The sequence below is a fragment of the Orycteropus afer genome, unplaced genomic scaffold, assembly GCF_000298275.1.
Source record: "Orycteropus afer afer isolate SDZICR_OR568_19922 unplaced genomic scaffold, OryAfe1.0 scaffold00029, whole genome shotgun sequence".
In the NCBI taxonomy this organism is placed as follows: domain Eukaryota; kingdom Metazoa; phylum Chordata; class Mammalia; order Tubulidentata; family Orycteropodidae; genus Orycteropus; species Orycteropus afer.
This window is the reverse complement of record NW_006921616.1, coordinates 2430573-2457552: the sequence shown is the minus strand read 5'-3', so window position 1 is coordinate 2457552 and position 26980 is coordinate 2430573. Positions and strand designations below refer to the sequence as shown.

Sequence of the window (26980 nt, the reverse complement as noted above, 5' to 3'; positions counted from 1 at the left end):
GTTTTCACTTTATTATTGTTACAGCTGTGATTCCTGGTACCATTGTTTGTTTTATAAAGCAGCCCACGGAGTGTCGCAGGGGGGGTATCAGTTATGTTCTGGAGATATTCAGTACCTACCGTTAAGGCTTTTCTGAATCTCATGGATTACCCCATCAAGTCCCTGGCAGTCCTCAAATGTCATGCTTATAATTGTTTTCCTAGGGAATGTAAACAATTGAATCTGTTTATGGACTCTCATGTCCTACCCAATGGTCAGTATACCCATGTTTTCAAATAAGAAACATTGGTTTGCCCTATAGAGAGGCACGACTTAACTGAATCAGTCTTCCCAAGTGATAATCAGCCGTGTGCTCGTGACTCGCACGTGCTGTGTGCTTCAGAACCACTTTGGAAGACCTGGGTCCGACAGAGATCATAAGCAGCTGCCACTGATCTTCCACTGAGGTCCCAAACCCACCGCCTTCGAGTTGATTCTGACTCACAGTGACGCCCATTGGGTTTCCAAGGTGGTAAATCTTAACGGAAGTAGATTGCCTCATCTTCCTCCCACAGAGCAGCTGATGGGTTTGAACCACCAACCTTCTGGTTAGTAGCCATATACCTTACCCACTATACCACCAGAGCTCCACTGAGATAAGCTGTTGATTATTCATATTGGAGTACTTTCCAGTTTAGCTTCCAGAGCCACAAGCCCTGGAGTCAGAATATATTGCTTTCTCGTATCACTGAATATCATGCATTATAATTGTTATTTCCAGAAAGCATATAGCACTGTGTACCTTTTAAAATACAGCTTTGTAGATATAAAGTAATTGGCAATTAAGCATATTTTAAAGCTATTCTCGTGGATGAACATGATCTATTTTGAGCTGCTTGTCATGTTGTTAGCCTGCTGGCTTTAATCTATCTAGGTGGAGCCAGGTCTGGAAACTTTAGGCTTTTGCTGATGTACAGTTGATACACTGAGGCAGAACACCAGTTTTTTTTTTTTTTTTTCTTTTTAGAGACCTTTAGTCATTGTTTTTAAGTTTTAGCAAAGCATTTATAAGTATGACAGTCACTTCATCTGATTCTTGAAAGTGGTCTCATAGGACGTAGAGCAGAGAATCCCAGAACATGTTATAATAAGGAATTGTTGTTATTGTTGTTAGGTGCCGTGGAGTAGGTTCCAACTCATAGCGACCCCTCCTTGGGCTTCCAAGGCGGTATCACTGCAGAAGTAGATTGCCCAACCTTCCTTCCGAGGAGTGGCTGGTGGGTTTGAACCACCAGTCTTCTGGTTAGCTGTCAGGTGCCTTAGGCACTATGCCACCAGAGCTCCTAATAGGGAATTGGTTTGGGTAATTGGTTTGGGTAAAATATTAGCTATTAGGGTTAAATGAGTAACAAACTCTCTTCTTGAAAATAATGCTTAGCTACAAACAGTGTTGAACAAAAACAACTGGATAAAAAAAGGTAGTGAGATAAAGTGATTGTAGGTCAAATAAATGAAGCTGACCTAGCAAATACTACCAGATTGATTCCTGCCTGCCTTTTTGTTTTTTTCCAGTTATTTTCTTCTTTATGCTTCAGTCCATTTTAGATTTTTCTTTGCAGAGCTTTGTTTTGTCATCTGTTGCTGGATCTGTGCTGATTACAGTCGGACCTGGGGTGATTTCCAGTATTTTCAGTTTGGTGAAAAAACACTGAAAACGTAAACAATGTGATTGTTATGTGCCGACTCATAGGGACCCTTCCTTGCGTTTCCCAGGTGGTATCACTACAGAAGTAAAGTATAGATTGCCCAACCTTCCTTCTGAGGAGTGGGCCTTCTAGTTAGCAGTCAAGTGCCTTAGGCACTAGGCTACCAGAGCTCCCAAACAATAGTAATAGTATTAAAGACAAGTCTTACCTCTAAAATATCCAGGCAAAGCAAAGCATGTTAATCTTACTCAAATCATGTATCTTTGTCTAGTCATTAATGGAGTGGCCATTACTCCTCCTTACTGAAACCCCTGGGGTTGGCTCCCCTTCAGTGTTCTCTCCCTAGGTATGACCTGTCCCTGGGGAGTTTGCTTCCCCACCCCCCCTTCGGGTCATAATGCCCCCGCCCTGAAGCTGATGGAGACCTGGGGAAGTTATTGCAACACCAACACATGTTTTTTTTTGCGTTGCGTTTTTTTTTCTCTCCCGGAAGTAGTTATAGTGACCACAGCAGCTCTCCAGGGTACCAAGGTCCACGTTACATAACTGGGGAAGGAGAGGGCAGAAGAAAGGGAGCAGGGGGACCGGTGGGAAGATGGAGAAGGAGAGATGTGGGTTCTGGCCTCTGGCAAAGATTTGTGAGCCAGATTTAACTGGCTGGAAAGAGCTGCCAATTGTGATTGGTCTTGTGCTCAAGTTGATTTATGCAGAAAGCGTCATGTCGTCCTGGCATCTTTATTCATGTCAACATTTGTGGGAAGAATGGATTCCTGTGTGGAGGGCTTTTGTAACACGTGAGGACATCTCATGTTCAGGTATTAGTTATTTGCGTTTAACAACAATAAGTAAAGAACTGAAGCTTCTTGTAATACTTCAGGAATGAAAACGACTCATCCAACCCTGTGGCAACCCCATGTGTGTCAGATTGAACTGTGCTACGCAGGGTTTCTCCTGGCTCATTTCTGTCCGTGGGTCACCAGGCCGTTCGCCCGAGGCAGCTGAGGCATCTAGCCGCTGTGCCATTCACAGTCCTAATACTTCAAGGCCGCTTTTTTTTTTTTTTTTTTTTTTACATTATTATTTTTTAAAATGCATTTTATTGAAACATAATTTATGTAAAGTGAAATACACAAAACTAAAGTGACATGGGTCAATGCATTTTTTTTTTCAGTGGTCCCTCCCCTCCCCTCCTACCCTTGGCAGCCAACAAAGAAAGTCTCCCTCCATATATAAACCTTTCCTTGACCCTCCACAACAACAAACTAATACTGTATTTGTCCTTCTATAGTGGACTTATTTCACTCAGCATAATGTCCTTCAAGTTCATCCATATTGTGCAGTGTTTTGAAGACTCTACATTATTCTTTAGTGCTGTATAGTATCCCATTGTGTGCCTTTACCATAGTTTGGTCATCCTCTCTTCTGTTGATGGGCATGCAGGTTGTTTCCATCTTTTGCTGTTGTAAATAGTTCTGCAGTGAACATGGGTTCATGCATATATCTGTTCATTTCCTGGCTCTCAACTCTCTAGGATATATACCTAGTAATGGGATTGCTGGGTCAAATGGTATCTCCAATCCCAGCTTTCTAAGGAATCACCATACTCCTTTCCACAGTGGTTGTATCACTTCACAGTCCCACCAGCAGTGTACGAGAGTCCCAATCTCTCCACATCCCCGCCAGCATCTGACATTTTCTGTCTCATTGAACCTTGCCATTGGTGCTGGGATGAGATGGTATCTTGCTGCTTTGATTTGCATTTCTCTGATGACCAATGATCATGAGCATCTCGTCATGTATTCATGCTGGCTGCCTGGATATCCTCCTTGGTGAAGTGTCTATTCATGTCTTCTGCTTCAGGGCCCTTTTTGATCAACTGGTGACCTACTGAGGTGGGTTGAGCTACTGCACTGGCTTGTAACTTGGAAAAGCCGGAATTGAAGAGGAGAACAAGGAATTGGGGAACACTGGTGAAGAACGAGGGCATCTGACAGTTGGCCAAGCACCTCGGCCCTGGTCTGTCCCATACGTTGTTGCTGGGTGCCGTGACGTCGATCCTGACTCCATGTGACGAGTAGAACTGCCACCCAGCAGTTTCTAGGCTGTAATCTTGATGGGAGTGGATCGCCAGCAGTTTCTCCCACAGACCTCCTGGGTGGGTTCGAACTGCCAGCATTTCAGTTAGCAGCTGAGTGCTTAACCGTTTCTGGTGAAGTTGGTAACTGATACATTGATGGGCACATTATTTTTCACACATGATTTTCTGGTTTACAAGTGTGCTTTCACAGAGTGTCTTACAGAGGAGTTTTATCTGCCTCATAAGAGAATTTCATCATCCAGTAATGTACACAAAGCCAGTTAAAATGTCCTGCACTCTTGGAGACTTTCAGGCAGGGGAAAGAAAATTTGGTTCAAGAGTCTGACAAACACCTTGTATACTGCAGAGACATATACTGACCTTGTTTTCATACTGCTTGTGTGTCGAAGGAGCCCTTGGGTGGGGCCAACAATTAACAGCCTCGGATGCCAACAGAAAGGTAGAGGCTCAAGTTCACCCAGTGGCATCTGGGAAGAGAGGCCTGGCCACCTGTCGACCAAAGTCAGCCATTGAAAACCTGGTGGAGCACAGTTCTACTCTGACACACATGGGGTCTCCGGGAGTCAGAGTCCACTCCGTGACAGTTGGTTAGTGCTTCGTAAACGTGGTTGGTACCCAGCAGTTTGCACATTCACTTATTGTGCGGTTAATTTTCCATGTTAAAAAATGAGGTTAATCATAATGAAAACACATGTGAAGTAAATATTTTCTGAATGCCAGTCACGTGCATAGTGTGTTCTGGGTGCTGTGTAAGAGAATGACGGATGTCACTGTTCCTCAAGGTTTATGTTAATTCAGTAAAAACCCCTGACTTAAATAGGAAAGTTAACTTGCTTTCACAAATAGTATTTCAGTGACTTTAAAATAACTCATGGCAAGTTCTGTGGCCCCCTTCCATGTTCTAGCTCCTCTGAAGTTTGGATACCCTCTTACATGTTCTAGCTCCTTTGAAGTTCAGTGACCTTCTCTTACATGTTCTAGTTCCTTTGGTATGTTTGCAGTCTTGGGTGGAAGAGACACAATCTCCAACAGGAAAGGAGAGCAGAACATTTCTTATCCATGTCATGTTTCATAAACATGCCAACTGTTTATATTCCTGCAACTTTCTCATTTACTGTCTACCCTTTGTCTTTCATTATTAACAGTGTACAGTTCATCGCCGCTCCAAAAAAAAAAAAGCCAACAAAAATTGATTCCATGTAGTTGTTAAAAGCAGGAAACTAATACAGGGCAGGGGTGGATTTCTGAGATGCTTTACTTCAACTCCATTATTTTACTAAAATGGAAAATGGAATCCCAGAGAGATCCAAGGTCACAGAGGAGGTGATGGAAGTTCTAGGACAAAGACCCCAGTAGGTTTTGTCTTTCCTAGTAGGGTTTATGTATATAATATGTGTGTGTATAGTTCCTCATCAATGAGTAGTATTGGTGCATTCAAATAGGTTACTCTGACACCACTCTCACATACGAAAATTACAGAGGCCATATCCTTGGGACAGAAAGTATTGTATTTTCAAAATGATTTTGGTGCTGTTGTTAGTTTCCATCTAGATTTTTTGATTCATGTTTCCTATAGTTCTCTAGTTACAAGCACAACTATCAAGAATGTTTTGTCGAGTGTAAGAGTTCTATAAAATATTTTACTACACATGTTACTAAACCAATAACTAGCATCACTCCAAGAATTGACCCTAATATTTTGTTTGTTTGTTTCAAATTCAAAGCAGGTCTGGTGGTGCTGTGGTTAAGGCATTGGGCTGCTAACCAAAAGGTCAGTGGTTTGAATCCACTAGCTATTCAGTGGGAGAAGAATGAGGCAGTCTGCTTCCATAAAGACTTATAGCCTTAGACACTCTGTGGGTCAGTTCTGCTCTATCCTGTAGGGTCACTATGAGTGAGAATCAACTCGATGGCAGTGGCTTTGGTTTTGCTTTGGTTTCAAACTCAGATATCTCATAATGTCAGTAATAATCTCTACCACAATTTCCCCCCTGTGCTTTCAGATGTGTCAGGCGCTTTCCTTAGCTTTCATGATAAGCTCATTTAATCATTTAAAGTAGATACAATTATTATCATTTTCATTTTATAGGTGAGGGACTTGAGGCTTCATCTTGGAACATTGTTGAATTTCAGGAACTTATCCGACATTGCACAAGCTCTGGTGGCGTAGTGCCTAAGGCACTTGACTGCTAACTAGAAGGCTGGCAGTTCAAACCCACCAGCCACTCCTCGGAAGGAAGGTTGGGTAATTTACTTCTGTAGTGATACTGCCTCGGAAACCCAAGGAGAGGTCACTATGAGTTGGGTTAGACTCAACGGCAGACAACAACAACAACAACAACCAAGATTGCATAGTTAAGACAGACCCAGAGTTTGAATCTTTATCTGACATAAATTCCCATAACCATTACCAGTGCCTTGGTACTGTAAACGGTGTGCTCAGCTGTTAACTGCAAGGTTAGGGGTTTGAGTCCACCCAGAGCTGCCTCAGCAGAGAGGCCTGGCAGTCTATTCCAAAAAATCATCCATGGGAAGCTCTGTAGGTGACATGGGTGGGAGTACTCCTCTGACATGTGGCATTGCCATGAGTCAGAATTGACTGGAGAGTAACTAGTTTTGAATTTTACCAGTGTGCAATTATATTTTACCAAATTTCAAAAATAATATAGTCTAAATATATCTTTTTTTTTAATCTTAGGAACTGAAGCATTTATGTCTTATTTTTTAATGAGAAAATTCTCTCTCTTAAGAGAGAAGACCACTGAAACTGGAAATGGGCTTCAGTTTCACAGGTTTCCATGCTAGTCTCAGACTTTTCTCCGCAGAGCCACCCCATACCTCCCATCCCAGCGACCTAGGGTGTCATTTGCAAGAAGGAAGCTGTGGGACCCTGCCCCTTCCCATTCCAGTAGCCCTCCTGGTAGAGGCCAGTCATTATGAGCGACTGGCCATGATGCCAGGCTCACCATCAGGCTAATCCATGTACTACCGCACGATTGCCTACTTCAGGCACCTCCTTGCTTTATTTTACCCTAGAAGACCTGTCTCTTAATTAAGGAGATTAGTTCAGGCTAATAGCAAGGTTAGTTAACATCAAGCTGTGGCCCCAAGCTAATTGTTCTTTAGAATTCTAAATCTTGGATGGAAGATCTGGAAATTAGATGAATGTGTTTGGTGCACAATAGACTCTATATCATCAATAGACTCTAATATTTTTTCACACATTCTAATGGTTCTCAGCATATCTCATTTCTCAACATGATCAGCATATAGGTTCATTGTAGATCATTCTGGAATCCCTTCTGGAATATCAAAACATTACGGAAACATTGATTGAACAAGTACGTTCATTTCAATAGCATTCAAAGTCATTGCCACCTCTTTCTTCCAGTTGTGTGTCTGGTTGTGTGTACTTTTTCATGACATTTAGTAAATTTATATGTGTATATATATATATACTATACTAGGAAGGAAGACTGGGCAATCTATTTCCGTAGTGATATCACCTTGGAAACCCAAGGAGGGGTTGCTATGAGTTGAGTCTGATTTCACAGCAGTGAGATACAGCTGTATCTATCCATATTTTACTTTCACCTTTCTTCTCCATTTGGTGTTTTTCATAAGCAATATAACCTCAGAAATCTTTCTCTAATGAGAAACAGACACATGTTACAGGAGAGGGAGGTGGAAGAAACTGAAAATCTTATGCCATGAGGACTGTATTTCTTTGCTTTGATTGGAACATATCTTTTAGCTTCGTCTTCTTAAAACTATATTTATTTTTATTCCTCTCTCTTTTAAATAAATAAGTAAATAAATAAATAAATAAATAAACCCAGAAATCCAGGAATAACCAAATGGTAATTTTTCTCCTTTTCTCCTTAATTATTCTATTGTTGATTTATTTATAGCTAGTAAAATGAATTCATAAACCAAAGTGCAGCAAAGTGATTTAAGTGAACACTTTGTCATAAATTCTCATTCCTCTGTGTTTTGGGGTGTGTTTGGAAGTTTAATTTGGCTGCCGATTTTCTCTCTCTTGCATAATCAGAATTCTGTAACTGGAATAAATAGGCCTCATAATAGATAGCTTTTGGGGGCTGCTACTAAAACCTCTTTTGGTAGCAGGCCAGCAGTGCACTGTGCTATGCATAGAGTACTATACTCTAATACCACTAGTCCGTATGGAGACCCTACTGTGTATGAGGTGTCCAGCAGGACGCTCACGAAGTGGTTGTGGCAGAGTCGACAGCTGCGTTAAACACGCGGTAACATGCTACATGGCACATGTGACAGTCAGTTTGAAGGGTGGAGAATGAAAAGCGCTGAACCTTTCAGCTGATCACAATCAAATCAGAGCACATCAAAACAGCTGGTGTTCTGTGAGTCACACTCACTCAACCGCTTCTGAATCACCTCCTGCTTCTTTATTTTCTCTTCACAGTTTCACAGCAAAGATTTAAGCCCACAGAGGTCCTTCCCACTTGGTTAAATCCCTGCTTTGAGCTGCTTGGCTTTCATATTCTAATACTAATGAATAAAAGTGGCTGTAATATAAAAGAGAAAAAAAAGACTAGCAGTAAATGAATTTTTAAATGCTGTTGCTCTTTGTGTTAAATAAACCATATGCTCAAATAGAATGCCCTAGAAGAACCATACAAATTCAAGGTTGTATTTCGGAATGAGGAAAATTGTGCATCAGCAGAATTTATATAATATACAAATATAGCAACGTTGTCATTTTCAATCTCAGAATATCATTGCTATTTTAAGCTTATACAAATAATGATACCTTGGGCAAACCGACATTAAATTAGTAATTGAAAGCTGAAAGATGTTAAGCATTTTGGTTTCTGACAAGAGCTCTTGTCTTTGTCCTGATAGGTACCTATTACACCATTCTTTGGTGAAGACTACTCAGCAGTGGTGACCTCTTCCAATCAAACACTCTACAAATTATTATTTGGGGACGTCCAGCAGACACCCTGCCGGAGGCAAGCACTACTAAGCCAACTGGAACTGGGCCTTTTCTCTTGTCAAGGTTTTTTTCTTACACAGGAAAACGAAAGAAAGAAAACAAAAGATGAAGTTGGGCAGAGTGGAGTTCTGCCGTTTTCTGCAGCTTGTAGCTCTTTTCCTGTGCTTTTCTGGGATGGGCCACGCAGAGCTCTCGAAGTCCAGCTCCAAGCCTTATTTCCAGTCAGGGAGGTTGCGGACCAAGCGCAGCTGGGTGTGGAATCAGTTCTTTGTGCTGGAGGAGTACATGGGTTCCGACCCCCTCTATGTAGGAAAGGTAGGGCATCTGGTGTTCCAAAGTTGCAAATGATTATTGTCAATGTCTGTGGTTGGATGGAGAACTGCTCATTTTGGCTTTGGAGTGGAAAACACAAAACCATCACTCCTATGAACTAGCTTGCATAGTGGGTAGCATTTGCTACTCTGCATTGCAATCTGGGTATTATCCAGTACAGTGAAGGCACAGTTTCATGAATGATGTTTTATTCCTTGAGACGGTGAGGACTCTACAGAGGCTACCATGATGATGGCACCTCAAGGATGTTCACTCATAAATGAAGAGGAGTGGGTTTGTGCAGTCAGTTGATTTTTTTAGCTCCTTCTTTTCCATGGATGCTACATAAACAATGCCAAATGTATGCTTACATGTTCTTTCCTGATACTTGAAGTTTCAAAACTACAATGTGAAATTTCTGAGCTGTTTGGCTGTCTAGTGTAAGAAACTCAAGCCTACTTTTTTTCATTAGTCTTGTTTTGATAGATCTTTGTTTTTTACTTTTTTCCTTACTTTCCTTTTGGCTAACAATGAGTATGAACAGAAGTCGGTTAGCAGTGACATTGGCCAGTATGTGGTACTAAAGAGAGTGCATTTGTTTGGTGACCAGTTGCTGCCATATTGAAATTACCTTTTCTCTGCTTCCTCTTTGAATATTTGGGCAGGGGTTTCCATTGAATGCTTGGGAACTAACAGGGGCACATTGGCAGAGCATGGCCTTCCCCTTATTCTTGTATCATGGCCCAGGCCCAGTCTACTGCAGGCTCAGTTCTTTTCATATTTTAAAGATTTCCTGAGGTTCCTCCTGAGCACAGACAGAGTTTTTCTAAGTCAAATGCATTCTGAGAAATTCATACCTCTGCTTCTACTGTTTACTTTGTCAGTTTTATGCTTCTGTTTCTGATAAACTGAAGCACAGCAAACTCGTGAATTTATCTAGGAATGAATTTTTCAACTTTGAATAATTGAAGAATCTCTGCTATGTAGCCCAGTGATATTTTTCCCCCCATTTGAACACATCTTAATTAAGGATGAAAACAGACATTTTGGTTGACAGGCATGTACATAAACCCAGGTCATCTTTGTGATGTTGTTGTTGTTATGTTGTTATTTGCCATCGAGTCAGACCCGACTCATAGCGACCCCTCCTTGGGTTTCCAAGGCAGTATCACTATGAAAGTAGATTGCTCTATCTTCCTTCCGAGGAGTGGCTGGTGGGTTTGAACTGCCAGCCTTTTGGTTAGTAGTCTGTGATAGTCATCATTATTCCCCTTTAGTACCTTGCTATTTCACAGGTGCTCATTGATATTGTAATGCACAAAGAGGAACTGGGGTAGCTTAAAGGTTTAAGCCCAGTTCTTTCACTATCATGCCCTAAAAAGAGTTTGTAACAATACGAGTGTGTTTGTGAGTATTTTTTTCAGTAGTCATTCTGTTTTCTTCAGTGGCACTGTGACATAGACTGTGAATGTGCTAGATTTCTCTCATGTTTGCTTCACTAGGTTGTTATTTTGTGAAAAGGGGATGAAAGCAATGATCGTGACATAGTGTTTTGACTAAGAATCCATCTCTTACTTCTGTTCATTTTTGATGGCCATTGAGAAAACTCATCAATCTTTCTTTAATGGACGGATTGACAATACTCAGCTGAGAAACTAGCTGTCAGTAGTTATTAGGTGAAATGATTCTTTTGTGAGAATGTATTATATTCTAAAGACAACTAAAATAGTCCCAGTATTTGGTTTTAAATGAAGTTACTTGGCCAAGGTTGACCTTTCAAAAGTCAGTATAATTTTTTTTTTTTACCCTTCTTTTTAATTTATGATCTTCATGTAATAACTCAGAACAGTGATACAGAACTAACCCTAGACTTCACTGTAAGACAGTGAGAATGTGCACACCACTGGGCTCCTCATATTCCACATGCAAGCAAAATCCTGGCTGAAGCTGTTGCTATTTTCCTAAGAGGAATTGTGTTTTCCTGATTAGATGACATGGCATAGTTTGTGCTTCCCTTTCAATTAATCAGAGATCTCTCAGCAGGCTTTATGTGACAAGCAAGTAAATTTGGATCTATCTTTTTTACATAGTATGTTAAAAGTTCAATACAACAATTCACAGTAGAATACTCAGGATAAAAGTAGATTACAAAACAAGGAAACACTTACTTGATTAAAACAGAAAAGGTCAGTAAAATAATTCAAGGTGAAGAGAGAATTTATGGAGAGAGACAAATGAAAGGGCCTTAGAAGGGCTTTCTGTATTTGCCTGGAACCAGGGGGCAGAGTTTCATTTTCCGATTTTGTGTATTGGATGATGAAATTATCCTTTTTATATTGGTGGTCTGAAAAAGCAAGGATAGAAGAATAAATTTGACCTTTGTCCACTTTGGATCATTGGAGTATGTCAAATAGCTATGTTTTCCTTTCTTCTCCTTGTGGAGGAAGGTAATGGCTATGACTCTAGTGTTTGTAGGACAGAGAGAACTGGGTGTTATAAACAAATGTGTGCACAAATGCATAGGTGGGCAGTCATGGGGAAAAAAAAGCAAGAACCTAATCACTGTTGTGTGTAGAGGTATATTTAACCTCTGCCAGTTAGACTACCACAATCCTAGTCTGCCTAACGGTTTTCTCTTTGGGTAATTTGGAAATGTGAGTGATGACTGCAGTATGCTATGTAGCATAATTTGATCACGTAATGGATGTGTACAGTGTGTGCCAAGTTGACCAGTTTTAGTGCTGGCTTTACGACTTCCTATTAGTTACATGTTGGGGATATTTCCTAATATTACTAAATCTTAGTTTCCTCCTCTGTAAAATGGGAATAATGATGTCTACAACTGAAGTCTCTTACTAAGAATTAGGAGGCCTGGTGGCACAGTGGGAGCTCTGGTGATGTAGTGCCTAAGGCATTTGACTGCTAACCAGAAGTCTGGTGGTTCAATCCCACCAGCTACTCTCTGGCAGTTAGACTGGGCAATCTACTTACATAGAGATACCACCTCAGAAACCCAAGGAGGGGTTGCTGTGAATCAGAACCAACTTGACAGCAGTGAGGTTTTTTTTTTTTTTTTTTGGTGGCATAGTGGTTAAAGACTTAGCTGCTAACTGAAAGGTTGGTGGTTTGAGGCCACTAGCCACTATGTCAGAGAAAGATGTGGCAATCTGCTTCCATAGAGATTTACAGCCTTGGAAAACCTGTAGTTTGGTTCTGTGTCTTAAAGGGTCACTATAAGTCGGAATCAACTTGATGGCAGTGGGTTTTATCTCTTGTGATAATGTCAAAATTTAGAAATACAGTATATCTTTTTATGTTTATGTATGGTTAGACTCTGGCCAAAATATAGTTTCAGTGTGAGTAGTTCAGTCCTTAAACACAAGAACTTCAAATGTCAGAGAAAACATGTCTAAATTTTTGTACACCTTCTAATTTGAAGATTTGTGTGGTATGTATTGCTGGTGGCCAAGATGAGATAAATATCTGTATCATAGATAAAAGTTGGTCATTAAGACATGGCTGCCAATGTACCATCTGGCTTCTGATCTTATTATTTTATCTAATTTCCTACCTTTGCTTCACATAATAACCCAAGACTAAAGTGAAACAGCCTGTTAAACCCTCCCTAGACCCCAGGCCACAGATTTCAAGACTTGGTTAGACTCTGATGGCTGTTGTCATCACTGTCCCTCTGATGGTATGAGTAGATAAACTGCTGACATTAAATGTGTGGTCTCATTCATTTGACAAGTCTCCAAATGCTGTCTGTAATGTGCGGTAATGCACCTGTCCCCATGTGTATCATCCTTAATGACCACCGTGTTTGCTCTCTCATCCTTCCCCAGGGAGAAGGAGGAGAACCCTTTCCTTATTCCCTGTGATTTTTTGTCACCACTGAACTAGCTTTTGGAAGTGCACGAAACGTGACTTTTCCACCATCTCATTGTTGCACATGCCACTTTCCACCCAGCCATTCCCTCAGCTTGGCATTTCTCACGTAGTGTCACCTCACCATCTGACAAAAAATCTGTCTGCAAAGCCACCCAGCCTCTGTTCCAGGTACTAAGTATTTTCATCTCTCCTAACTGTAATGGGCTGCCAGCCGATTGCTGCGCGCTGGGCCATTACTCTTCCTGAAATGTGTGCTCCGTGCCTCATCCACAGTCTGCTTCCTTAGCTGTGAACCTCACTCTAGCATTTCTGCTCCTCCCCTTCTTCCCTCCTTATCAGGAAGGATTTATACCTATTACCCTAGTTGCAATCAAAGCCACAAAAAATGCAGTACAGGAATCACTTTGCTTTAAATCTAAACTTGCTTGAAAGCGTTGGTGAGCATTTTTGATGCATTTAATTATACCTCAGCAGTATCTGTCACCAGGGGATTCTCCATCTCCTGATACCTAAAGGTACGCTCAGTGTTCCAGAATGACAGTCTCCATCTCTGAAATAGATTGTGGTCAAAGACAAAGTCACAAACTAGACTCTTTAGTTGGGCAAATGTATGTTCGATTCACAGAGGAAAATGATGACCCCAAGTATTAATTACTTAGGGAAGTTCATCATGTGAAATGCACATTTTATAGATTTTGGAGAGAAAGAAACATTCAAAACAGCAAAAATGTCCTCTGAAAATAGAGATCACCCAAGTCTGATCAGCTTTCAGGAGAAACCAAACACTTTTGTTTCCTTATTTATGTATCATTCCCTCCCTGCCACTGAGTCAATTCCAACTCATAGCAGCACCCAATGGGTTACCAAGGCTGTAAATCTTTACAGAAGCAGACTGCTTCATCTTTCTTCCACAGAGTAGCTGGTAGGTTCGAACCACCGACCTTTTATTTAGCAGTCAAATGCCTTAACCGCTACACCAACAGAGCGCCTCTAGTTATGTAAAGGAAACTCATTTTCAGAACATCTTTCTAACCAGAATGACTTTGTGAAGGCCCTTGTTCTTATCTTCTTGTTCATTTGCTGTCAAATGTGTGGAGCTCCTGGTGACATCAAAGGGATGTGGACATGGACCAGCTTGGCAGGATGTAAATAAGTTCTGAATGTTAGAAATACTTTTGGGCAGTTATTTTTAGCTCTTGCAATACTCCAAGGTAACTACAAAGTATTGATGCATGCATTTTCATTACATAAAATCTGCACTTCTAAATTTTTGTTTTGTTTTCTTTTTACTATATTGAACAGAAAAATCTGTCCTATTTTGCCTCAAATTGCAGAAACCTCCCATTAATCCTGTTCAATATTGCTCATTTTCTTTTCCAAGTTATCTTGGGTTAGAAAGGAAGATTGCAATTACCAAAGGCTTTATCGGGTCAAACTATCAGGTGAAAATTGGAGGCAGAATATATACCAACTGTAGCCAAGGCAGGTAGTCTGGTCTGGGCTCTAAATTTTCTGAATATTATCTGTGTTGGTCAAAGACCTTTACAAATGCCATCTTCCTATATGTGTTCATGGTTATACGTACTCTTCTTTTCACCTGTTCAGAGAGAGAAGCAGCAAGCATAATGAATACAAGTCACTCTATACTAGTTGTTCTTCCATTGTTTCTATGTTAACGTTTAAGTGCAAAAGACAAGCTGTGGACTGGACCTGTGACATTGGGCTTCCTGGGTTCCTGCACTGTGATTGTCTTGACGAACTTTGTATGCACTGCTCCTTAACACAGAGTAAGGGAAGCTGCAGCATCTCTATGACCCACCAGGATAGAAGGCAGGTTCAGGTAGGCAGTAGCCCCCTTGCTGAGCCTTTGCTGGGTTAAGCATCTATAGACAACTGCTGTATAGGTGAAATTTCATCCCCATAGTTTGGCATGATTTGTATTGATTATATGTCTCAGGATGATCAGCAGAGAGAAACACTAGTTTACAGAAATGTGTTTAAGCTTACACACTCAGTGCTCTGTTGTGTGCTTCTAAGCCTGACCTTCCTCTTTTCTCCCTTCCTTCTTTCTCTCCTTTCCCGTTTCTGTATTGTTCAAGTACAGTGGTAGTTCTGTGGTAGATTCTCACCTTCCATCTGAAGACCTATGTTCTATTCCTGGCCAGTTCACCAGACGCATGGCCACCACCTTTCTATCAGTGGAGGTGTGTGTGTTGCCATGGTGCTGAACAGGTTTAAGAAGAGATGCCAAACTAGGATGGTCTACTTTGGAATATCAGCCTGTGAAAAGCGTGTGTATCACGGTGGTTTGTCCCCTGACTGATGAGGAAGATGGTACAGAATGGGGCAGTATTGTGTCTCATTGGATATGGGGTCACTATGAGTCTCAACAACCCCTTGCAGCAACTTTGTGTTAGGTATTATGGCAGATAGAGAAACTACAGAGAGAGAGAGAAGAAAGACAGATCCACTCCTCTGTGTAATGAATTCACAGTTTCATTGATAAGTCCTGCAGGTAACCTTATGACAGTGGAACACAGTCAATTCCACAACTAACCTATAGTTGAAGAGGTGGATGAGCAGGGCAGAGGAGCTAAGTCATGGATCCACAAAGAGAGCTTGCACCAGACTCTTGGTAGGCCTCTGGGATTTCACAGTCCTTTTTATACAGTCTTCAAATCAAAGCAAAAAACAGTTACCTTTGAATGTAGGCCAGAGTATTCTAAGTTATACTGGGAGAAGCCTTATAGATTAGAAAAGTCAGTAAGCAGAAAAAGTAAATTATGGTTGCAAGTCTCATTACTTTGAGCAAGGCTCTGCCACCTGATAGGTTTCAGTGTCCTCATCAGTACAGTGGAGATCAAACACGTAAAATAGGAAGACATTTTATTGAAATAATTTCAGATTTATAGCTAAATTGTAAAGTATCATGCCCTTTTAGCTTCTCCAAAGGTAGCCTTCTGACATGGCCATCCAGTTAGTTCAGCTGGGGGCTTCCCATTGGTATAATGCTGTTTACCAGTCTATACAGTGATTCCCATCTGGCCATTTGTGTCAACAAAGTACTTTTTCAGTAAGGGCCAATCAAGGACCACACCTTTCATCTTCTTAGTCTTTTCTGGGTAGAGATCATTTTTCAGTCTTTCTTTGTCCTTTTTGGCCAGTCATTTAGTATGGACTCTCATAATTGGGGTTTGGGTGATGCATCTTCCTAATGCATACTTTTAGCTTGTGCATTTTTGGCACATGTTCCCCAGAAGTGATAGACCTTCCCTTTGCCTCATACAGGAGACACAGGATGTTGATATGACTAGATCCTAGTTATGTTCCCTTTGGTCACTTGGTTCAGACAGTGTCTGCTGGGATCATTTCACTGAAAAAACATCCGGGAGTCAGGAAGTCTTGAAAGAGGTATAAAATTAGCTAAGCTGCCATTATGGATTGCAATAAGCCCTGCAGCTGGTTCCCGACTCTCACGGGGTGACATTGCAGCTGTGAGGAGTGGCTCTGTAGGGTCCATTGTTCATTTTTAGGATGAGGAGCGGGTTCTCCCAAAACATAGTCTAGTTAAAATCTGTGGTACTGCTGGGTAATGTGCGTGCTTACCTGAAGGATTGATCTTGTTTCTCAAAAACACATCAATAGAAGATGTCTCAGGGAAGCAAATTTTGTGTTTCCTTCTGAAAAAGACAATAATATTATCTGTAGTCCAGAATTCCCCAAAAGTTGTCTACTGTTCCGTAAGTAAAAGGAGCAGCTTTTTATTTATTATTATTATTACTGTTTATAAAATATAATGAACTATTTTACATTATCAGATTATGCCACAAATATTTAGCATTTATAATTATAAATAAAACATTGTTTGGGAAAATAATAGGGCCTTCCAGTGGTAGGAGGGGAAAGAAATCACACAATACAATCTACTGTCTTAAATTTTAATACATCCACAAGACAGTTGAAATCCAAACAATGAATAGACTTATATTTAATGTTTAAAAAGATTCAGTAATGACAGCTTCTCCTAATGATTCTTTTTAGAGCCTATAATATTTCTGTTTTACTCAGTGCTGTTCAAGATTTCAGAAAAGCCTTATGAGTTAGAAAGGAGGAATTCAACTCTCAGAGATGAGATAATAGATACATTTGGAAGTTAAATGAGTAGAGTCAGGGAACAACCATTAGAGCTACAATTAAGAAGAGTTAGGAAGCATATCTGGCTACTTACATCAAAGACTTATCTTTTTTCAAAGCCTACATTTTTAGAACAACTTAACCTAAAATTAACACAAATCTATCTAAAGGTAACCAATCATATTGTGAGGAAAGAAAGTTTCCGTATCTGAATGCTTTTGAGTTCACAAGAAATAGGTGAATGACTAGAAAGTGCTTTTTGACAATAGCTAAAATATTCTGCAATTTAGTTGTAGTAAATAGAAGTTCACATAGAAATTAAAAATGTCTGGGACAGATAGTTTCACTGAGCGTTTGGATAGATTTACCAAATGATCCATTAGAAAGGATTACATGAGATTACAACACTGCTTGTTAGCTTTGTGACGTCAGGACCACTGCTCAACCTGCTTGAGCTCTCTTTCCTTGTGTGTCAAATGGGTTGTGGAGAGGAGCAAGTGAAGTAAGGCAGAGAGCTCGGGACATGGCCATGTTCAAGCACTGCTAACTGTTGCTGTGATCATCGTGGTAAGCAGAGTTGTTGGCTGCTATCAGGTCACTTCTGACTCATGATGACCCCACGTGTACAGAGTAGAACTGCTCCATAGAGTTTTCAAGGCTTCTGGGAGCAGGTGGCCAGGCCTATCTTATGAGGTGGCCTTAGAAGGATTTGAATTGCCAAACTTCTAGCTTCTAGTCCAGCACTTCATTGTTTTTGCCACCCAAAGTAACTGAGTAATGGTCTCCAAAGACGTCCACACCCTAATCCTTGGAACTGTGATTATATTACCTTACATGGGAAAAGGTACTCTGCAGGCGTGGTAAAGATGAATGACTTTGAGACTGGGAAAGTGGGATGATTAAGGTTGTGTATTAACTTGGCTGGACCACGAGTCTCAGTAATTTGGTAGTTCTGTGATGATGTAGCTTGGCAGTTCTGTAACGAAGTAATTTGGGAATTTTGTAATGATGTATTCACTCCTCATGATGTAATCTGATATGATCTGCCAAGCAGTTGTAGGGGGAGTTTCCTCAGGGGTGTGGCCTGCAGCCAATATGTATATGTTTGGTCTGAGAAGGTTTCCTCACTTGGTCTGGATTCTGCATCCAGCTCATCATAATCTGACTTCAGGTTCTTGGGATTCATCAGCCTCCACAGCCCTTGAGCCAGCAGCCTTCCATCTGCCCTCTTGCTGATCTTGAATTTATCAACCACTGTAACTGTGTGAGTCAGAAGTCTCCAGCTTGACTCCTGACATGTAACGTAGGACTTGATAGCCTCTACACCTCTTTGATCCACTTCCTTGAGATGAGCAATCCCTCTCCCTGCCCCTGCCTTTCCCTGTCGTCTCCACCTCCACTTCCTCCTCCTCTCTTCTCTCTCTGCCTTTCCCTCTCTCGCTCTCTATGCTTCAGTTGTTTTGTTCCTCTAAAAAATATAGCCTATGATGGTAATTATCCTGGATTACCAAATTGGGCCGTGCTAACCCCAGGAGTCCTTAGGTGGAAGAAGGAGGTGCAACTCATGAAGAATGGCTAGAGAAGTGCAGTGCTGCTGGCTCTAAAGTGGAGCAGGGGCTACAGACCGAGGAATACGTGTGGCTTCTAGAAGTGGAAAAATCAGGGAAAGAGGTTCTCCTCTAGAATATCCGGAAGGACAACAGCCATGCCTTCACCTTCCTTCCGAAGTCCCTCTGCATGGACTTGAAACTCCAACATTTGTGTTAGCAGCAGCTGAGCTCACTAATCCTTTGTGCCACCAGGAACCCCTCAAAACAAAGAAACAAACAAATTCACTGCCAATGAGTTGATTCTGACTCGTAGCGACCCCCATTGGGTTTCCAAGGTGGTAAATCTTTATGGAAGTCAATTGCCTCACCTTCCTTCTGTGGAACAGCTGGTTGATTTGAACCGCTGACCTTCTAGTTAGCATTCAAATGCCTTAGGCACTGTGTGAGGGAAATACTCCCAGCCATAGGCCTTTTCAGGCCAAGAGCCCTGAAAGTAGCTCTCTGCCTGGCCTCCACATCCACAGAAAAGACAGGACTTGGAAGATATGGGGAAGAGTAAAGGCAGCATGTGACGTCATCCATGCTTCCAGTTGGGCTTGAATCCTTGTCTTGTGTAAGATAAATGCAGAAGGATAATTTTTCAAGATGGAGCTGCGTTACAAGAATGATAATTAAAGTACAAGAACCAGCATGATTAACGCCATTCCAGCAAGTTCTGTGTGTAAACAGTGCACAATTATCTGATAAGAACATTGCTCTTAAAATGTATACTTATCTCCGCAGTTAAAATGCTGACATGTTTTAAGGTCTTGACTGAAAACATACAATCAAGTTTTGGACAACAAATCCATAATGTTCAACAGATGTGAATTTGAACGATTTGGGATGATCACTAGTGAAATTAGTCCAACCCTGCTTAAATTAGATTTTTCTGATTTGTGAGTCATTTGAGAGTCCATGTTGGAGCAGAATCTGTGTGGAGAGTGATTATCCATTCTGCACTCGGTTCTTGGAAATGAAAAAGAATGATAAACATCGACATCTTCTTTTTTATAAAATATCTGAGAAACTCGGTTCTGCTTCTCACATCCTCTGCCTCCTGGACACAATTTACATCCCTTTCTAGGCTGAATTCTAACAGAACTGAATGGAACTGTTGACCTGGTAAGTTTTGCTTGTTCAGGAGAAGCAGGTACTGGTGAGTTCTAGCCATCTGGACTCAGTTTAATTGCCTTGTAAGAAAAGCAAAGCCATCAAAGGTTAAATTTATTACTAAAGAAATTGATGAGAATTATCAAACTGCTGTAGCAGAAAGTATGAGTTTATTTTTAATGCTGAACTAGGACTTACTTTCTGTAAGGAAATACAAAACAATGTGTAAAAATAAAAGCAAGTCAAAGTGTAGATTAGATGCTTACACCTAGAAAAATGTGTTGTCCAGAAAATGAGTATTGAAAGACAAGACAGTCATTTAAATCTTGAAACTGAAAGTAAAGGCGCCAGTTTTATTCCATAGGGTGTGTTAGCTTTTTGGTCGATGGTTCTAACACCTGCAGATAGATGCTACCTACAGCATATTAGCTGTGTTTGGTGAACTTGGGAGTGCAGTTGTGCAGAGTAATGATCTGGAACAAGGCAGTTTCCCATTGATTACATCATTGGATGGAAATGTGTATGATTGATGGTGGAAAATATGTTCAAGGGAGTGGGATTCAGGGTGAGGGCTGGAGGAGGCAGTAGCTTTGGTTTCACAGCCAGTTAACATTCCATGGTAGCCATCTCCCATCAAAAACTGAGGAAACTGATGTTCCACTAGTTGGACCCTGGACCTGTTTTGTTCTCAGTGCTACTCTTTCCAGACTGTCTCTGACTTCTGAATTGTGTTAAGTTTGCTTTCTCTGTAAGTTCAGGGCACTCTGAGGCAGCCCAGTGTTTCACAGCACTTCGTTTTTAACTTCTAGCTAGAGCTGAGCAATGTGTGGAAAGGATGGGGGCTTTGAGGAGGAAGCGACTTAAGCTAGGCGTCTGCAGTCCTGCAGTCTCTCTCTAACTACTTTTCCAAACGATGAGTTCTCTTAGAGCTTAGCAAAAAACATGAAGTATTTTGTCTAATTCTGGTCATGAGGTGGGCATTAAGCTCATATCTTGATTTTATCCCATTCCATAAGCATCCTTAATATTGAAATGTTAAGTACCATATTAATAACAACTATTGTCATTACAGAGAAACATAATATATTCTTACATTTTTTTTTTTTTTTAAATTTCAGAGCTGCTTGGGCCTTTAAAATTCATTTAGTCACTCTCTGAATTCAGGGATTCCATCTACAGTATCGCAGATGGGTAAACAGACAGCTCCAGGCCTCATGCTTATTAGGGGCAGGAGGTTATGGTAGGTCCAATTGTGTAAACACAAGCAAATACTGTTTTTCCATTTCATTCACTAATATAGTGTTGTTGTTGTTGTTGTGTGCCGTCGAGTCAGCCCTGACTCATAGCGACCCCTCCTTGGGTTTCTGAGGCATTATCACTACGGAAGTAGGATTGCCCAACCTTCCTTCCGATGAGTGGCTGGTGGGTTTGAACCGCCAGCCTTCTGGTGAGCAGGCAAGTGGGAACAGCAATACTCACCTCAGAAGGCTGTAATAAACACCCAAGGAAAGGTAGGACCATTACTAAAGCACTCTCTGAAGCCAAAGGCGAACAGTGTTTACAGATGTTTGTGAGCATCCGCATTGCCTGTCTGTCTCTCGTGCTGTGGTGGCTTCATGCTGTGGTGCTGGAAACTGTGCTACTGTTATTTCACATACCAGCAGGGTTGCCCATGGTGGGCAGGTTTCAGTGGAGCTTCCAGAAAGACAGACTAGGATGTCCAGCATATGAAAGCTGGACAATGAAAATGAAACTTTGAAGGACAGTTGACTCATTTGAACTGTGGTGGCCAGGAAGAATGTTCAATGATATCATGGTCTTCCAGCAGAACAAATAAATCATTCTTGGAGGAAGTACAGCCAGAGACTGTCCCTTTGAATCGAAGATGGTGAGACTTTGTCTTGTTCACTTGGGACACATCTTCAGGCAAGACCAATTTCTAGAAAAGGTCCTTGTTCTGGTTCCCTAGTGCTACTCTGACCAGAATACACCACAAATGGGATGGCTTTAACAAACAGGAGTTTATTCTCTCACGGTTTGGAGGCTTTAAGTCCAAGTTCAAAGTGCCAGGCTCTAGGGGCTGGATGAAAGCCCCTCAACCTTAGGGTCCAGCTCTGCCTCCTGTTCCCAGCCCACAGGAGCTAGAGACTTTTCTTCACTCAGACAGCTGCTGGCTGCTGAGGCTGACAAACCCAAGGTTGACAAGTAAAAAGGCACAGTCCCACTGTTACCAAATCACATGGCAGGCCATTAATCAAGTCCATTGTATGTCCCAAGGTTGGCAAAGCATGGCAGGCTGCTGAACAATGACATGGCTACATGCAGGGTCCAAGCATGCCATAAACTAGAGACCATTCCCAAAGCTACTGCTTATATGGGGAAGCAGACCACATACCCAAAGGCAGCTGCTCAGCTGTTCACAGTAGATTCCACCATGGAGTTGATTACCAGTCTCATCATGGGGAACAGTACATCCAGCTGCCCAGCCACTCAACCAGGCCCAGCCAAGGTGACACAAAACATAACCACCACAGGCATCATGCTTAATAATGTGGAAGGTCAGTGAAAATGATGTGGGGCCCGGGGGACAGAGGTCTGGATTTGAAAGATGCCATGTCCAATGGACCACCTGGGATCGGGGCCTGTACTACCCATATAATCCTATAGTGGCCTGGTTCTGCTTTAAAATCTGCTATAAATCTTGCAGAAGGCAATAAATCAGGGAAAAGCAGTGAGGGCAGGGTACTCGGTGGTACTGTGCCTGTCTGGAGTGTTTAATGTGTGCCGAATCCTTCTCCTTCAAAGCAGAGGATTCCAGTCATTTTCTTTTAACAAAAGTGTAGAAGAAAAGACCCCAAAAATAAGGATGTTAGAAAGTTATGGGAGCTTTTAGGGCTTTTGTAGTTGTTTTCCCATAAGGAGTGGGAAAATGTTGCGCAGTTTGGGCTGGGCCGGCGTTTTTGGTCTATAACTGAATGCATTGGTACAGAATGCAGTGCACTGGCAGATGATGGCAGGTGATGGGAGGAAGGGAGCCTCATTGTTATGCCCTCACGTGGGTTCACTCACGGCAAGAGATCTGAGTGTGAATCAGCATCATGACTTCTTTGAAATTATTCAACTTTTCTCAGCTCAATCTCTGTAAATAGGCTTTAATAATAGGTTTTATGCAATACAGTTGCTAGGATTAAATTAGACTATGCAAAGCACTTCATTTTTGATACATAGAAAGCCTTCATTAAGGGCTGACTATTATGGTTGATAATTATAAAGAGTTTTACTCTGTATTTATTTTTTATTTCCTGTAACTGACCTGGGAGTTCTGGTAGTGTAGTGCCTAAGGCACTTGACTTTTAACCAGAAGGCTGGCAGTTCAAACCCACCAGCCACTCCTTTGAAGAAAAGTTGGGCAACCTACAGAGTAGTAATACTGCCTCAGAAACCCAAGGAGCTGTCGCTATGAGTCGGATCTGACTTGGCGGCAGTGAGTTTGGTTTAGTTTGTAATAGTCACCTGGTTCAGGATTAAAAAAAAAAAAAAAAAATTAAAAAAAACAACCTATACTCCTACGAAGGAGCCTTGATAGTATAACAGGTAAGCAGTTAAACACTTGGCTGCTAACGTAAAGCTTGGTTCAAACCCACCAAGTGGCGCTGTGGGAGGAAGACCTTGTGATCTGCTTGTGTAAAGGCAGCAGTGTGGGAGACCCTGTACAGCACTGCCGCTCTGCCCCATGGGGTCACTGTAAGTCGGAATCGATTCAACAGTGCCTACCAACAACACGGCGTAGAAGAGCAAAGGGGTGAACTCACGCAGATTCATCCCATGGCACACGTGGGGAGCACAGGCAAGTCCTCCAAGCCTTTACTTGTTCTCTCAGTTGTCACAAAAAGTTGGTAATGCCAGATGTCCCTATTCCACAAAGTTGGAGTCAGACCTAATCAAACAATATCCATTAAAGTGTGTTGAAATGTATGACATGTTAAACCTCCACTAAGAGTTATTTTTAGGAGCTCTGGTAGCATAGTGCCCAAGACACTCATTGCTAACCAGAAGCCACTCCTCAGAAGGAAGGTTGGGCAATCTTCTTCAGTAGTGATACTGCCTTGGAAACCCAAGGAGGGGTCCCTACGAGGCGAGTCTGACTCGAAGGCACATAACAACAACAAGAAGAGTTTTTTTTAATGGGAAGTGCAGTTACTAGTTATATTTATAAAAATTAGGGTAGGAACAGAATTTGTAACACAATCTGCTAATGATGACTGGGAGTTCTGGTGGCATAGTGCCTAAAGCATTTGACTGCTAGCTAGAAGGCTGGTGGTTCAACCCACCAGAAACTCAGCCACTCCTCGGAAGGAAGATTGGGCAATCTATTTCTGTAGAGACACCACTTGGAAATCCAAGGAGGAGTCGCTATAAGTCGAATCAAATCATAGGCAGTGAGTTTGGTTTTGGTTTTTGGACTTGGGTATATATATGGCTTTAGTTCAGTTTCAATCATTTATATGTGCAGAATCAAATCACATTTTAAATTACATAGCACAGCTTTTCAAACTCCACATTTGAAGAAAGGACAGGGTGCCCCTCCAAAAAAAAAAAGATTGTTTTGTTCTCAAATACTTTCCAAATATACGAAGTTAATGAAATCTTTGCGAATTTCCCAAGAGGCAAAAAAGCTCTAGTGCCATTAGGATTCTACTGAAGAAAAGGGAGGTTTTAATGGAACTAGATAAATGGGATTGCTTGTTAATCTCTTAGTTAATTCTCTTTCCTTTCCTTTTCTTTTTTTGATTTTGAAAGCATGCCTTAGGTCAGAACTTCATTTAGTCTGAAGCTCGGCTCAAACCTATTGCTAAGGTTTCCCCATCCTTAACTCCATTATGTTTTGGAATTCAGTTTAGTTCCTCAAATGGCAACATTTAACATCTTGTTTTGGAACTGAATACTGATGGCATAACATTTTTGGAAGTGTGAAATTTGGACATTGTGTGGGATACAGGGTACCTGTCATTGTGACCTAATTTGAAGAATTGCATAAACAGGCTTTGTGTTTATTGGGGGGGGGGTGAGGGGAGTGTGTGTGTCATTGCTGAGACACATGATAGAAACCAATTTTTTTGTAACTCTTATTAGCCCTACCAGTGTAAGAGAGGGGCATAGAGAGTTCATGAGGGAAGATACTCCCAGGCTTCTAGGAATTGTCATTGCAAAGAAGCCCGTCTGGGTAGGCAGGGGTCCTAAAATATAATTAAACAAAAACCACAGGGAAAATGAAGCAGAGGTTATTTATTTATTATTTTTAATTAAATAACATGAAACACAGGATGCAGAAAGAAATCATCCAACCGATGCGTGTTACCGAAGAGGACCCTTTCTGCATACAACCCTGCAGCGCAAAGCTGGAGAACGTGCCTCTGTGGTTGAGGACGGCTCCATGCACAGAACTAATCCCCTCCACTGCCTGTTTCCAGAGCAAAGGCATAGGAGCTTTAGGGCAAATTCTATACATTAGAGTATGAAAATGCTCAGGGATCCTTGATAAAATGAGTGCTAAAACTTCCCAAAAGCTCTTAGGATTTCTACAGTGACGCTAGACTGCAGGGGAAAAGGAAACTCTTTAGTCTAATCTGTGGAGCAGATTTAACCATTCAGATGGATGAATTTAGACCAATTCTTTATTCATCCAAATGGACCCATCTGACTGAGTAGACACACTAGACACTATACACCCTGGCATCACACAGTCTCTAAAAACAAACAAACAAACAAAAATACACTGCTATTGAGTCAATTCTTACTCATAGCAACCCCTCCTTGGGTTTCTGAGACAGTGTGTCTACAGAAGTAGATTGCCCAATCTTCCTTCTGCAGAGTGGCTGGTGGGTTTGAACCACCAGCCTTCTGGTTAGCAGTCAGATGCCTTAGGCACTGTGCCCCCAGAGTTCCTAAAGTCTTTACTTCTCATCAATGCCATAGCTGGGGGTATCCTGCTTTCTTCCTTACTGCATGCTGTAAAGGAAAGGAGTCTAGTAACAGTGTACACCATCCTCGCCCACACCACCAAAGTGTGAGTCAGCTTTTCAGAAAATGTGTAATGAAAAAGGTAATTACAAATGTTACTTTTGTTTGTTTTGGAACAAGGTCTGCTTATTGTTGTTAGATGTTTTCGTGTCAGTTTCACCTCCTAGTGATGTCACATACAACAGAATGAACACTGTCTGGTCCTGTGCCATGCTCCCCATCATTGAGCTCATCTCTGCAGCCGAGGTCTTCCTCTTTCTCATTGAACATCTCCTTCACCAACCATGATGTCCTTCTCCAGGGAATGGTCCCTTCAGATAAGATGTCCAAAGTATGAAAGGCAAAGACTCACCATCCTCTCTTCCAAAGAGCATCCCAGCCGTCTGTCCTTCCTCCATCACAGACTTGTTTGTTCTCCTGGCAGTCCATGGTGCATTCAGTGTTCTTCTCCAGCAGCACAGGTCAAATGCATGAGTCCTTTTGCTGTCTTCATTTTTCTCTTGTCCAGCAGTCAGATGCATATGAGGCTATTAAAATTACCATGGCTTGGGTCAGGTGTACCTTGGTCTTCAAAGTGACATCTTTGCTTTTGAACACGTTAAACAGAGGTCTATTGCAGCAGCGTTTCCCAGTGCAGTATGATGTGTGATTTCTTGACTGCTGCTTCCATGGGTGTTGATTGTGGATCCAAGTAAAATGAAACCCTTGACAAGTTCAATCTTTTCTCCATTTATCATGATATTGCTTATTGATCTAGTTGTGATTTCTGTATGTTGAGATGTAATCCATATTGCAGACTGTAGTCTTTGATCTTTATCACTAAGTGCTTCTAATCTTCTTCACTTTCAGCAAGCAAGGTTGTGTCATCTGCACATTGGATGTTGTTAATGAGTTTTCCTCCAGCCTTGATGCCACATTCTTAATATACTCCAGCTTCCAAGATTATTTGCTCAGCATACAGATTGAATAAGTATGGTCCTAAAGGGGCATGGAGGCGACATCTTCCAACCTCTTCTAGCTACACAAGAGGGAAAGAGAATCACCATCAGCAGCCCAACACCTATTCTTATGAGCCTAAATATGCGCCACCCTCCAACCCTCTAACTAACCTTGTCACCAAATGTTCCTCTTGCAGCACCCACCACCTCTCTGCTGGATT

General features: G+C 41.5%; 1 protein-coding gene across 1 annotated transcript in view; it reads left to right on the top strand.

Annotated features, from left to right (window-relative positions):
* The first annotated feature begins 8866 nt into the window (after positions 1 to 8866).
* CDH7 (cadherin 7) overlaps positions 8867 to 26980 on the top strand; it is a 156289-nt gene continuing 138175 nt past the window's right edge. The window contains exon 1 of the mRNA XM_007935485.2: positions 8867 to 9076. Coding sequence (XP_007933676.1) covers positions 8867 to 9076 — 210 coding nt within the window. The remainder of the gene's footprint in view (positions 9077 to 26980) is intronic.